This window comes from Equus przewalskii, chromosome 3 (assembly GCF_037783145.1).
Source record: "Equus przewalskii isolate Varuska chromosome 3, EquPr2, whole genome shotgun sequence".
NCBI lineage: Eukaryota > Metazoa > Chordata > Mammalia > Perissodactyla > Equidae > Equus > Equus przewalskii.
The window spans coordinates 24186612-24201253 of NC_091833.1; the positions used below are offsets into that span (position 1 = coordinate 24186612).

General features: G+C 48.8%; 1 protein-coding gene across 2 annotated transcripts; it reads right to left on the minus strand.

Annotated features, from left to right (window-relative positions):
* Window positions 1–264: 264 nt before the first annotated feature.
* Window positions 265–14293, minus strand: CHST6 (carbohydrate sulfotransferase 6). Of its 2 annotated transcripts, XM_070613901.1 has the most exons (5): window positions 14103–14293; window positions 13681–13984; window positions 9234–9380; window positions 7963–8038; window positions 265–7211 (listed from the first exon to the last, which is right to left on the minus strand). In XM_070613901.1, the coding sequence occupies exons 3-5, from the start codon at window positions 9235–9237 to the stop codon at window positions 6008–6010; spliced, it is 1284 nt and encodes a 427-aa protein (XP_070470002.1). In that variant the 5' UTR covers window positions 9238–9380; window positions 13681–13984; window positions 14103–14293; the 3' UTR covers window positions 265–6007. The 2 variants fall into 2 exon arrangements, with proteins under 2 accessions (XP_070470002.1, XP_070470001.1); XM_070613900.1 differs by having other exon boundaries at window positions 13681–14128.
* Between the last annotated feature and the right edge of the window lie 349 nt (window positions 14294–14642).

The window sequence follows — 14642 nt, forward strand, 5'->3', positions numbered from 1 at the left end:
TAAAAAAAAGACTTTTAGACTTGCAGGACTCAGAAAGTGTATATTTCATGTTCCTTTTCTAAGGAAGCTGTGTACCCCAGCAAAGTTAAAGAGTGATAACTAAGAAAGAGAAAGATGTGCAGTATAAGAAATAGTGGATTTAACCAGGAGTATTAGACTGACTTCTGTGCAGTAGTCCTAGCAGCCACCTAGCCAGATTAGAACAGAAAGAAGAGTGTCCTCAGGAAGAGTACTGGCATTCACTTCAAGCTATAGACAAAATGGTTAAGAAGCTCAAATTTTTAATGACAGGGGGAATAAGATACCCATTTCTTCTCTCAATGGGAAAAAACTGAAAAGCAATACAAACTCCAGGAAAAATACAAACCTGCAAGAAAATTATGAAGGAAATATAAAGCAAACAAAAACTAGGTTTTTGTTTTTGTTTTGTTTTGTTTTGTTTTTAGAATCCTCTCTCCTACTTGTTTCACTTACAGTGAGATACAGAACTATAAAACTTTTAGAAGACAATGTTGAATATCTTTATGGTCTCAGGATAGTAAAGGAGTTCTTAAACTAGATACAAAAAACAAAGACCATAAAAGAAAGGTTTGATAAATTTAACTACTTTAAGAACTTGTGTTATTCAGGAGTTACATAAAGAAAGTAAAAAGACGAGTGAAAAACTGGGAGAAATATTTGTAATACATATAACTGACAAAGGAATAGTATTCAGAATATATAATGTACTCCTAAAAATCAATAAGAAAATGACGAAGAGACAAAAGACCCGAATAGGTACTTTGTCAAAGAGAAATACAAATGACAAACAAAAATAGGAAAAGACGCTTAACCTTGTTGTTAATCACTGAAACACAAAATGAAATCACACTGAGACATCATTTGTCAACCGCCCAATAGCCAAAAATTTAAGTCTGAGAATATCAATTGTTGGTGAGGTTGTACAGCAACTAGAACTCTATTCCAAAATGATGTAACCATTTTGGAATAATGTTGACTGAAGATGCTCATGATCCAGCCATTTCAGGCCCAGGTGAATATGCTATTGCATTTATACCAGGAGATACATACAAGATTTGTTACTTGTAGCACTGTAACAGCAAGTAACTAAAAACAAGCCAAGTGTTTGTCAAGAAAAAAAGATAAATAACATTGTGGTATAATTTTCAATAAAATACTGGTCAGTAGTGGAAATAAATGAGCAAAGCTGCAAGCAAGATGATTAATCTCAGGAATATAAAGTCGAGGGGAAAATTTAAGTTGCAGAAGAAGGCCACAGTGTGATTCAATTCAAATTCAGTTCAAAAAGTTGCAAAACTAACAGTATACTTATTCAGGATGTTAACATAGGCAGTAAAATTATAGTGAAGTATTTATTTCCCTAGGTACTTGTTCTATTATTTTTTAAATACTTGACATATTACACATTTATATGACATTATATTTATTTATTCAACTAAAGAGGGCCATAGAGCAAGAGTGGCCTTGTATACCCTCCATCTCACTCCAAGCAAAAGCCAAAGTCCTCAGCAAGGCCTTACCAGGTCCTGCCTGACCTGACCCCCTCTCTCTTACCTTCTCATCTCCTAGCATTCTTCCTTTGGCCCCCCACACCAGACCATTAGCCCCTTGCTGTTCTTCCAGTATGCCAGATGCCTTCCATCCTTAGGATTTTTGTATTACCTGCTGCCTCCTCCAGGACACTCTACCCATAGTTACACCTTAATTAACTGCCTCACCTCCTTTAAGACTTTGCTCAAATGTCACTTTCCCAATGAGACCTACGTGATCACCTCATTAACAAGTGTAACTCACACCGACACACATGCATTCCTAAGCACATGATCCTTTCCTACTTTTGACCTTAGCGCTGGTTGGTGCTCAATCCCTCATGTATGTTGAATGCATGAATGGAGGCCTGGAGGACTTGAAGACTGGGATCAGAATAGCATCAGAATTGCAAGGGCAACCAAGTCCTCCTGTCTTACCCCCAAAGGAGAAAATACTCAATCAGCTGAAGGTCTCACCACTCTGGGAAAATTCGAAGTCCAGGCTGTGGGGGTTGCTTCCACCTCTGTATGGTTGGCCAACCCTTTCCATTTCAGCAGCACTCCCACACACTCCTGAGGCTACCAAGGCTTTGGCTCCACTTGTTGGGTTTTTTTTAAAGACAATTTTTTTTTAGAGCAGTTTTAGGTTTACAACAAAATTGAGAGGGAGGTACAGAGATTTCCCATATACTTCCTGCCCTCACACATTCATAGCCTCTCCCATTATCGACATCACTCACCAGAGTGGTACATTTGTTAACAAGGAGCCTACACTGACACATCATCATCACCCAAAGTCCAGAGTTTACCTTGGAGTTCACTTTTGATGTTGTATGTTCTATGAGTTTGGGCAAATGTATGATGACATATATCCATCATTATAATATCCTACAGTATTTTCACTGCCCTAAAAATCATCTATGCTCTGCCTATTTGTCCATCCCCTCTCCACCTCCAGCCCCTGGCAACCACTAATCTTTTCCTGTCTCCATAGTTTTTCCTCTTCCAGAATGTCATATAGTAGGAATCATACAGTATGTAGCTTCTTCAGATTGGCCTCTTTCACTTAGTAATATGCATTTCAGTTTCCTCCATGACTTTTCATGGCTTGATAGCTCATTTCTTTTTAGCACTGAATAATATTCTATCATGTAGGTAAAAATGAAAATGATTGATTTGACCCTGTACAGCTGATGGTGGTAGGGTGGGAGTAGTTGGTAGGAGAGGGTGACAAGGGAATTCTTGACATTGTTCCAGAGAGTATAAGTTGGTCCTCCATTTTTAGAGTAATTTGGCAATTTCACATTTAAAAAAATAATTCTCTTTGAACCAGCAGGTCTACTTCTGGGAAACTTTACTATAGACACACAAACTCGGTCGTCTCCTGGGGGCTTCTTCCAGCTCATGAGCCCGGATTCCCAGGAGGGAGTCTTTTATTTTGTCAGGGAACCTTGATTCCAAGGGACCAATCCCTCAGTCTCTCTCTGCCTCTGTTTCTTCATCCCATGCTTGATTAACTCCTATTCACCCTTCATTTATTCAAACCAAATGTTTCCTCTTCGAAGAGGTCTTCCTGACTCCCCATTCTAAAGTAGGTTGCCCTCTACCCATTCTTATTGTTTCTTCTTAGAGCACAGTTGACATTTATGGTTACATGTTTATCTGTAGGACTATTTATTTAGAGTCTGCACTCCCCGCAAGAGCAAGAGCAAGGGCTGTGACTGCTTTGTCCACCACTATGTCCCAGGGCCCAGCACAGGCCTGACTCATTGAAGCACTAAACTGGCTACTACCTGTTTTTGTCCTGAAACCTCATCTGAGTTCACCTGAGGCTTGCTTGGAACCCATTTACCAGGGAACTCACCCAGAGGCTTGCCTAGAGTGTCCCATATGCAGGGAGTAAAGTCTAGGAGCCTGTCATCCCTGTGCCTGGGACCCCTGGAGTCAAATGAGAATGGGTAAATCACACAGCAAAGGCCATTAATTGTGGCCATCAATACAATTTGTGACCTGAGCAGGGCAAATGAAACTTGTGGGATGCCACTATCAGGCTGGGCTCTGAGGCCCCCAAAAAAGCCTTCCTGGACCCCACTGGAGATCAGTGTCTCCTCATTCTTAGCCTCTGGCCCCAGAACCTCTTGCTCATCCTTCTTTGCCTGAACACACCACACTGCCCGGGACTGCTCCTGGCTGGACCCCTCCACTTGACCGAGCACTTCTTCCAAAGCAGGCTGCTTTTGTCCCCAGTGGCCAGCACAGGGTGGAAGACAGAGAGGGGAATGCAGAGAGGAAAGAGGCAAGCGGCAGGGGCCCAACACCTCAGCCAACTGCCCACTATACCTTTCAACATTCTGGTTCTTGAGATGTTTGCAGCCAAATGCCAGGATGGCTCCCTGACACCCAGAGACCCATGTCATCACTAGGGTAAAATGATCGGGCTTCCCAAGCCTTTGGTGGGGTCCTTTGCTACATCCCCAGTTCACTTTACTTGTTAGAACCGTAAGTGTTGAAGTCAAAGATATCAGTTCAAGTCCTAGCCCATATATTAAGTGATATGACCTGAGCCTTTCTAAGCTGCAGAGTCCCTGTTAACAAATTTTGGGTTTTAAATATCTTCCCCATGCTATTATGAGCATGGGCAGACTGAGGTTTTATGGGGCCTGAAGCTTCTACATCTTGGCAGATCCTCAAATGAGGCGTCCTGAAGCTTCAGCTTCAAGGTCAATATACCTCTTCTCCATGCAAGAAAAGCAGCAGAAAATGCCAGATCGCCCTTGCTCCTCCTGCTTTGCAGCGAGGATGTGGGTCCACAGTCCAGGTTCCATCAATCTAAGGCCACACTCAGGCGGAGACTCAGAGACTAGCCACCTCCAGAATCCCTTCTGGCAACTGATGGCAACAGTGAGGGCAGCTCCCTCGTTTCCAGAGGTAATGGGCACAGAAGTTCTGGTGGCAAGCGTCAGTCCCCAGACCGACTTTGTGCCCCAATGGGACTTGGGGTATTCTGTTTGTACAGACTCAGATCTGCTTCCCTGTCCTTCCTAGAGGTTCTGTGAAGTTTTTTGTTTTTTTCTTTGAAACATGTACTGAGCACTTGCTGGCTCTCATTTCCTGAGCTCAGGACCAAGCCCTCTACACATCGAGTATCTCTTTAATAAGTCTCTTCGCTGCCAGAGCTAGGGGTTGTGGTCTGCAGTTAGGACTCTTACTCTGCTCTCCTCCGGGGCCTGGCCTGGAAGGACCAAGGGAAGACAATCACCCCAGAGCTGTTTTTTTCCCAAGCTCATAGCAAGCCTGATTTAATTACATTCACCCTGTGACCTGCCCTCTAGGCACTGATCCTGCTGCCAACCTCTTGCTCAGCCACACGCTCTGCCTGGCTTGCTGCCCAGGCCTCCCAAGCCTTCTCTCCCTCCACCTTTCCTCCTCACTGCCTCCCTCCAGGCTCATCTAGGAGGCTCTCCAGGTTCTGCACTCTGGGCCCAGAACTCACCACTTCCTGAATCCCACAGCTGTGGCCCCAGCCATGGCAGCTTGCTCTTCCCTAGGGCAAATAAGAGGGGGAAATGTGGCCCTTCTTGTCCATAAGACAGGTCTCTGCAAGCCTGATTCATCCTCTTCTCCCCACTGCAGCCCCAGAGCAAAAGCTCCCTCCTCCCTTCATACTCCTTCTCATGTTGTAACCTTGGACAAGTCTGTGTTTCGCTTGTCAAACTTTACAGGCTATAAACTCTAATCTGTATCACACAGGTTAATTATTATGTTTATTTCTGTAGGTAGGATCTTTCCTATTAGGACAAATCAAAGGCTCACCTTACCTGGGCAAGTGATGGGGGCATGTGGGCTCCTGGAAGATGGGGCAGAGAGTGGCTAAGAGAGATCACAAAATAAGAGAAATCTTGTCTGATTTCTTTCTGACGATACAGGTGAATATAACCGCCAATAGATTTGATGGAGTGAGGTGCCAGATGCATGGGGGGAATGGAGTCGGGGTGGCGGGGGGGGGTCTGTGTGTGTAGGCGGGGTACCGGAGGAGACACACAGAAGCTCACTGTACTGCCCCTCCACTCTCAGGCAGGACCAGGCCACCCTTCTCAGCTGCTGGATGACGCATCCCAAAGGAGGAGAGGGTTAAGGGGAAAGAAAGTGCTCGAGTAGGAACCGAGTCGTCTGAACTTATTCCCTGTGCCAAGAAGAAATGGAAGCACGAATTTTGCTTTCCATAAAGTGTGTCTGATGGGAACTCAGCTCCTAAAGAGGACTCAAAGGAAAGTCAAGAAGTGGGGAAATAGAAACATGTAGTTTGGGGACTCAGTCCTTTCCTACTAAAGGGGAGGACTCCCCAACTCCGGCCCCTCCGGTAGCTGTCTGCGGCCCCTGCACCCACGTGCCCCAGCTCCCTCTCCACCATACACTAGCCTCCCGGCCCTGGCGACCGCCACAACTTGGGGCCTCCGCTAAGGCCCAGGGTGCGCGGCGGTGGACGACGCCCAGCTGAAGCTGCTCCGGCCGCGCGGCAGCACCAGATCCAGGGCGAGGTTGCGCTGTTCTTTCTCGGAGAACACGGGCCGGTAGCCCAGCAGCTGCAGCGCGCCGGCACACAGCTCCTGCACGCGGCGGATCTTGGTGAAGGGCAGAGCGTGGCGCCAGGCCTGGGAGACGTTGAGCGCGTCCCGGGACGTGGTCTTGAAGGCCTCGCGGCGCGCGCCGGGCCCGGACCCGTGAGTGATGTTGTGGATCCAGGCCTCGAGCTGGGGCGTGAGGCTCAGGCCCGCGAAGTCATAGAGCGCACGGATCTCGGACAGCGGCGCCCGCGCCAGGTCCTCGAAGCGCACTAGGCGGTAGCGGTCGCGCAGGAAGGGCGGCGGCTTGCGCGTGGCGGCCTCAGCGATGCGCACGTGGCTGCGGCACACCTCGCTCACCACGCGCAGGCCGGGATCAGCCTCCACCCACGTGCCGTTGGTGCCCAGCACGATGCCGTTGTCGCGCGCCAGGGCTTTGGCTGTCTGCTCGCGCGAGCGCAGCACCGCCCGCGGGTCGCGCACCAGGTGCACGATGCGCAGGTTGAGCGCCGGGTCGTTGAGCAGCGGGTAGAGCACCTGCAGGTTGAAAAAGCGCACCTCCTTGATCACCACGTGGCTGTAGGAGCGGCAGGCCTCCTGGGCCACGCCGAAGGGCCGCCGCGCGCACAGCGGTTTGCACACGGCCTCGCTGCTGATAGCGCCGCGCGGGAAGGCGCTGCAGGCCGGCGGCGAGCACAGCGCGCGGCTCACCGCCGACTGGAAGAGGTCCGACAGGTTGCGACGCCACGGCAGATAGGCATCGAACACGTCCATGTCGCACAGGAAGACGGAGCGCACCAGGTCGCGCACGGCCATGTGCAGCGCGGGCGCGCTGCCCTGCGAGAGGGCGGTCCACACGTGCCACCCAGGTTCCATCAGGTAGAAGACATCGGGGTGCTGGCTGAAGAGCTGGCCCACGAAGGACGAGCCTGAACGCCACGAGGACAGCACCAGTACGTGCACCCGCTCCTCGCTACCCACTGGGGACAGCGTCCTGGGCCGGGAGACCAGGAAGAGCAGGAGGCCAGACTGCGCCAGCAGGAGCGCGGTCACCACAGTGCTGGAGAAGCGCGACAGCCACATACCGCCGGCCAGGGGCCTGCGGGAGGAGAGCGCAGCCGTTAGAGAGCGTGGCCTGCTCGCCCATCCCACACCCCTAACCAGTGCTTACAGGGAGCAGCCCCAGGACCCGAGCATCCGATCGATCATGGGGGCCTCCCAGGACCACGACGATCTCAGTTTGGGCGCTCTCCCGGGAATGTGAAGTTAAGACATAGCCACGATCTAGTCCATGCAGAGCAAAAGGCCAGTTGCAGAATACTGTAGGAAATGTTTCTTTCTCTTTATCTCTTTATCTGGGGAGGGAAATATCTTTAAAATAGAATTCCCACCTTTTGCCTAAGAATTCCTTTTAGGGAGACAATTTTAGGTAGTTTAGCTAAACAACTTAATGGGTGGTTTGGCCGATGTAAGAGCACCACCAAGCTCCCTCAGGTTGAATCTTGGCTTAATCACTTCCTGGCCTGTGATCTGGGACCAAATACTTAATCTCTCTATGACTCAGCTTACCCCTCTGTAAAAAGGGGATAATACTGGTCCTGGGGTATTGGAATGAGCATGGGGGGGGGGGCGCATGAGAACCTGTGCTGTCTACACAGTGTGCTTCTGCATCTTATGATTTTTCTTAAGCCAGCAGATACAATTTTTGGGAGGGTATCTTTCTGGAACTGTGTGAGTTTGCAGAAGAAACCAGTGAAGGGAGAGAGAGGATGGAGCCAGAGACAGGGAGAGGTGAGAATAGTCAGGCTCCTGGCAGGATGCTTGACCCCTTCCCTGCTGAGGTTACTCACCTCTGTCCTGGACTGCTGGGAGAGCTGCCCGCCCCAATCACAAATCCATGGGAGATGTCTGGAGGGTCCTCAGGGTCTGAGAAAGCAGGAGGGAGGCTGGGTCAGAGCCCCACATTAGGAGAAAGCCATGCACAGTGGGAGGGTTCTGCCTTCCCAGACTGACAGGAAGTTCCCCACAGGTGGGGATGGAGCTGCCCTGCCTCTGGCTGGAGCTGGGCACGGACCAGGTGCTGGATACATTTTTCCAAAGGAGTGCGAACTGACGGGCTCTCCTGCTGGATGCAGGAGAGAGGGCTGGCTTTGAGTCCCTCCATGCCTTACTTACGACTTCTCAGGCTGTTTCCTCCTCGATAAAATGAAGACGGTAACATTTAAACTCTTAGGGTTGTTGTGAAGAACGCTGCTACACACATGTGTGGAAAGGGCTTGGTAAAGTGCCACACATATGCCCCCAGTTACTGATACTGTTGTAGTGTTGAGCTGTGTCTGGAGAGGAGGAACATGGGAGGTCTCTATCCAGATGAGACACCCTGAGGCCACCTATGCTTAGAATCCCAGCATCTCCCAGGCCCACCTTTAGCCCCCAACCACCCCTGAGTCCTTTAGTGGATCCTGAGGTTGTCACACTTGTCCTGCAGAATGAAAGAAACACTCAGCCCAGCTCCCACACCCTGAGGTCCCAGAGTTTTCTCCTCTTTGCACCTGTTGGTCCTGCAATAATCTCAAGGATGAGCTGCTTTGGGAGGGAGGGGCCTGGAAGTTTCCTCCTTGCTTCCACAGCATTTGGATCCCATTAAGACCCCCGCCTCCCCTGCCCATGTCACCACTGAGAGAAGCCGAGGTCTAAGTTGTGAGCAGATCCCATCTCTGCTCCTTCCCCTTATTGCGAGGCTGCAGGAGTGGGTAGAGACACCCAAGAGCTCTGTCATCTGCTGACTTCAGAACTGCCTCCTGGATCCCATACCCATGCCTAGAAAACCTGGAAGACAAGGACAGTAGCTACTATCTGCTCTGCACATGTTATCTCCTCTCCTTAAGGTGTGCTTCCTCTGAGAACAGGGTGCAGGGGAGGAAGGGAACTCGTAACTCGTATTTACAGACAGAAATTACTTCAAGTGCCTGATGCTTTACATCCACTCTGTGATTTAACTCAACCGCCCCTGAGGTGGGCATTAAGATCTCAATTTTTTAGATGAAGGACCCAAGGCTTGGGGAGACTTCAGGGTAACTAGGACCTCAAACCAAGACTTCCATAAGTTCCTGGCGCTTACCCATCACAGGCTGCTGTCCTCTTCCATCCCTGGGAGATCCCTGCAGATCACAGGACCCTGATGTTTGGTCCAAACACAGCTTCCCTGGCCAGCCCAGCCCTCTCCTGGGTAGGGAGGATCTTGACCCTATACCAAGGTGTTCGTTACCTGCACTCCAGGAAACCAGAGGTTTTCTTAAGTGACTCACACAATACAGGAATTGTTATTTGATCCTGTTATTGGAACTCAAGAACTAGGAAGGAGATAAAAATATCCTACCCCTGGAGGGGTGTCCAGAGAAGTCCGGGTCCCAGCTGGGAGTTTTCTGATAAGGAGCCATATGTTCAGCACACCCATTAATTGCCCCAGGGTTCAAAGTTAGGAACAACATGTCAGGCAGGCCCTCTAATATGTACGTACTTTATCTTCATGACTGAATCTTATCTTCCCATCATCCCTAGGAGGTAGAAATTATCCCTGTCTGTTTTAGTTGAGGCAGTGGGGCTCAGAGACATGAATACTCAGTTAGTAAAGGGCAAGGCAGGGGTTTAAGTCCCACTGTCAACCCCCAGGGTAGGGATCTGGGGTGGGTTCCACTGCTCAGCCTTTGCCCAATGAAGTCTCCCATCTTGGGAGGCCTAGGCCCTCCCCTATAAAGTCTTTCCTTTTTAAATTCTTTTTTGGAGGTATATGTTTATTAGGTGTTTAATTTTGGGATAAACTAACACATAGAGGTGATACAAAATTCTAAAAGTACAGATGAGGGCATCATGGGCTTATGTCTTAAGAATCTGTGAAAATTAGAAAAGGGGACACAGTCCCACACCAGAGTGCCAGGGCCACTCAGTGAAAGGGAAGTGGCATTCTCTATCCCTACACCTCCCTCAGGCCATCCTCAGAGGCAACCCTGCCTCCAGCTTCCACCAAGTCTTTGATGGTAATGATGGTGATGATGAAAATACTCATATATTTTGGGGGTGGGGTGGGGGTGGGAGTAAAGTACAAGAGGCCATGGAAGGAATAGAAAGTTCCCCCTCCTCCCCGATACCCAGAACCACCTTACAGAGTGCTCTTTCTCAAGTCGCTGAAACTTTTTTGGTCATAAAGTCTTTTTAAAATTTATTTTTGTCAAAATAATACACATAGCTTGAATAGGCATAAGCTATCTCTGGAAGTTTGTACAAGAAAATAACCATGTTAGTTTCCCCTGGGTGGGGAATGAAATAGCTGGGAAAAGAGAGTTCACAATAAATCCTTTTTTGTACTATTTGAATTTTGATCCATATGAACATATATATATATATATACTATTTAAAAATTACTAAATTAAAAGTTTTAAATGTACATAGTTTAAAAAGTCAGATAATTATCACAAGTCCTTCTCTTGCTCCAAAATCCTATTTAACAAGAGGTAATTGCTTTCAAATTTGTTAGTTGTTTCTTCTGCTAATTACTTTATTTCTTAAAAAGAAAGCATGAGTTGTTACAGTTAGAATTTATAGCATTTTCTAATGACTTGTTTTAATGAAAGATAAAGATTTATCTTCTCTCTACACATAACACACACACACACAGAGAAACGTAAATACACTTTCCTTCTACCCCTAGCCTCCTAAAATAATTTTTGGTTAAGTCAATATTCAAATTTACATTATATGACCTTATAAAACAGCTCACAGCTGAAGCACGTAATGCACCAAGAGTACATTTCCTTTCTCGTACAATCTTTGTCTTCATCAGAGTTAAATTGCCTTAGAGATTAAAATTGTAATAGTAGGTTTGAAAGATAAAATTGAGGAAATGGAGAAAGTAGAACAAAAAACCAGATGAGGGATAAAAGATGTAAAATAGAGAAAAGAAAGCAAGCAAGAGGATCAGTCCTGGAGGTCTAATGTCGAGGGCCCCTATCATGGTGGAGCTGACAATCTAGTTGGGGGTGTTAAAGACACACCCATGGTCAAGAGACCAGATAGTGGTCCAAGTGAGTGGCCTGGGCATCCAGTACCACAGGAGGGTCCTGTGGATTCTGGCAAAACTGCCACATAGCCTCCCGCTAATCGACATTGCACCAAGCCACCAGAGCTGCCTATACCACTCATTTGATCATGACATTCTTGGACTCAGCAACCTTCAGCTTTCTAACCTCACTTCCCATAATTTCTGCATTTTCCAGATAGTCTACAATAGACTTTTTTATTACTTTGGTAATCATAAAATCCATTTTTTCTCGTTGGTTAAAGGAGGCATGCATGGAGTTTGCCTCTTCCAGCTTTCACTGCAGAGAGAGAAGGGCCTGCAAATCTATCTCCCAGCTGACCCGAGTACCTGGTTGGCCAGAGGACAGGGGCATGGGATGGAAAATTATCTCCTGTGCTGAGAAAGGTATCAAGGCCCCCAAGCCCTGTCTCAGTCTGAGGGCTGTGGGCTGGGCAGAAGACATGCCTGGCCCAAACCCTGGCCACATCTGCCAATCTCTCTGCCAGCCCCGATGAGCAGCTGCGTGGCACGAGCCCGAGGCAGGGAGGCTGGAGTCGCACAGCCCAGATGCTGCTGGAGGAAATTTCTGCCTGCAAGAATCTATGTGAAGTGAAATCACACTGTCTGGGCAAGGAGCCTCAAGTCTCCCTGGCTCAGCCCTGGGGCATTTCAGAGCAGATGAGCAGATATCAACACAGAAACGCTTTGCCCTGTCTCTGAGCTTTGGGATCCTCAAAATGCACTTTGCACAGCACCTAATTTGGTGTAAATCGTAGAACCTGACAGCTGGAGGGCCCTAAAGTCTGGGGGCTCCCACCTCTTTTCTGCAGTACCACACACAAGGTATGGGGGTAAGGAACACACATTTAGCATATTCCTCTGTGTTCCTCCAGGTGTTGACAGAGCCCTCTTATTATGGGGATAATCTGGAATGTTCTCTGGTTTATTTTTTTTTAAGCTTTTTTTGATTAATTTATTATTTTAAAAAAGTAAATTATTCTTACAAGTCAATGACAAGAAAAAGAAAAAAGAAGGGACAGTTTTAGAAGAAAACAACTCAAACACATAACAGCCAAAAGCAACGTGTGGTCCTTGTTTGGATTCTGATTTGAACAAATCAACTGTAAGAAGGTATCTTTGAGGTAATCAGAGAAATTTTAATACGGACTGAAATAGTAGGTGATATTGAGAAATCATTGTTAATGCTGCTATCACTACCTAGAATACTCTTGTTCATGCATTTCTGTACCTATCTCCCCTTACTAGACTAGAAGCAGGACCTTGGCTGTCTCATTACAGGGAGTAGGGCTAGCCCAGTGGCTAAGGGTATGAACTCCATTTGTTCATTTACTGTGTGATCTTTGGCAAGCTACTTAATCTCTCTGTGCCTGTTTTTTTTTTTTAATCTATAAAATGGGATAAATAATATAACCCCATTATGTGGGCTTGATTTGAAGATTAAATGAGTTAATATTTGTAAAGCACTTAGAACAATGTCTGGCATATAGTACACTTCTAAGTATTTCTTCAGAAATCTTCCAAATTCTGGGTCACAATGATGTTCTATGAATCCAACGAGGAGCCTTTCATAAGGACAACTCAAGAACAATAGCCTAACCACATTCACGTGACCGTAGCACCCTAGCAACAAAATATGGGGCAGCACATGTACATACAGACAGAAGATGGTGAATAATGGCCAGAAGCCTGGCATTGAAGGCAGACCGGGTTCGAATCCTGCCTCTACAACCAGTGAGGTGTGCGACTCTGAGCAAGTCACTCCTAACGTCTCTGTGCTGCAGTTGATTCCTCTGTAGAGGAGGCTATAACAGCACCTACCACACCTGCTGGAGGGGAGTAAATGGAACAAGATAACCCTTAGCACGGCCAGCACTCACTGAGCAGGCTACTATTCTCATTAGTCCTGATGCCTGGCTCACTCACTCATGGCTTCAGGTCGGCCAAGTCCTTTCTGCTCTTAGGCCTCAGTTTTCCCATCCTCATGCCTCTGATATACGAGGGAAGAGGAAAGAGAGTTAACATTTGCTGGGCACCTACGCTGAGGCCAACAGAGATCTCTTTTGTTGCCCCAAGATCCAGCAGCCAGAAGCAGGGGCCGCCAAACTCAAATTCAGCTGGATCTGGTTTTAAATTCACTCACCAAGCTGCTTTTCCTCAAAAGTTCCGTGGGAAAAGCCTTTAGAGAGCTTTCTAGATTAAAGTCATTCCCTTTGAAACTCAAATTTCATCGGATAGGGATCCCTCAACAGTGATCTCGTGTGCAGCTGAAGCCCAGGAAGACACTTTCAAACCAGCGACTGGGAAGGCGATGCCCTTTCCACGTTGCTCATGGAACCACCACGCTCGGCTCCTCCCCGCAAACCCGACCTCCAGCTGCAAGATCAATGCTCTCCAAACTGTGCCACCGGCCCAGCCCCAAGCCTTCCCAGGGTGGGGGCATCCCGCGCGGAGAAAGGACAAACCAACGTACCGCAAAGCTTGGCGTCCCTGCTGGACCCGGCGCGGCCCGGAGGCAGACACCCCTCTCCCGAGGCTCAGCAAAGGCTCCTTGACCTCGTCTCTTCCAAGTTCCACTCCACCGCCGGCTCTGTCTCTTCACTGGGAGAGTCCACAGAGGCTGATTTGTTCGTTAGGGTCCCAAGGCTATTAAGGGGCACCCAGTGACACCGGGGAGGGGGCTCTAAGAGGCATAGACGGGGGTCAGCGGATACCAAGATATTGGAGACACCTGGAGACCCAAAGCAGAGGGAACCTGAGAACAGGGCAGGAGCCCCCTAAAAAAAGAGAGGCGTCGTAAGAATGGGATGCTGGGGGCGGCGGGGAGCAATCCTGGGGCAACGGCAAGAAACAAACTCCGGCGCTCCTGACCCGGAGCCCGGCGCCCTGCGCTACCTGCGCTGCAAGCCGCGGCCCACTGCGCTGCTCCGCGCTGCCGACCGGAGCTGAGCGCACACAATGAGGCGCTTTCAGACGTGGCTGCGGTCCCGGAGCCGGCGGGCGGGAGCCAGGGCGGGAGAGAAGGAAGGAAGGAGCCGGTTGGCCCCCGGCTGCCGCTATCCTCTCCACCCGGGGACCGAGGGGCCACGCCTCGGGGGAGGGGCAGCTGCCTAGAGGCGGGCGCAAGAGGGCCCCGAGTAAGGGAGGCACAGGTGGGCCCGGGGGGCTGCGGGAGGCGCGCTGTTTGGCCAAGGATGCCAAAGGGCGCTCGCAGAGTCACCTCTCGTCTCACTAATTGACCAGAAAAGTTGTCTCCCCCTCCATACACCAGAGAAGGGAGGCTTCTGGGAGCACAAAAGGCCCTTGTGAAGGAAACTGAATCTTAATCTTGCCCCTCCTTGCTCTCAGTGGCATCCTCACAGCGAAGTGACTTGGAATCTAAATCACTTCCCAAGCCCCGGGTCTCAGCCCTAAGCCAAGTCCGCGATCCCCTGA

What these genes read in the sequence shown, in the direction of transcription:
- CHST6 (XM_070613901.1), bottom strand. An exon ending in CCCAGCAGTCCAGGACAGAG is followed by an intron (nt 7,212 to 7,962) that starts GTGAGTAACCTC and finishes CTCCTCCCGCAG; the next exon opens with GCCCCTGGCCGGCGGTATGT.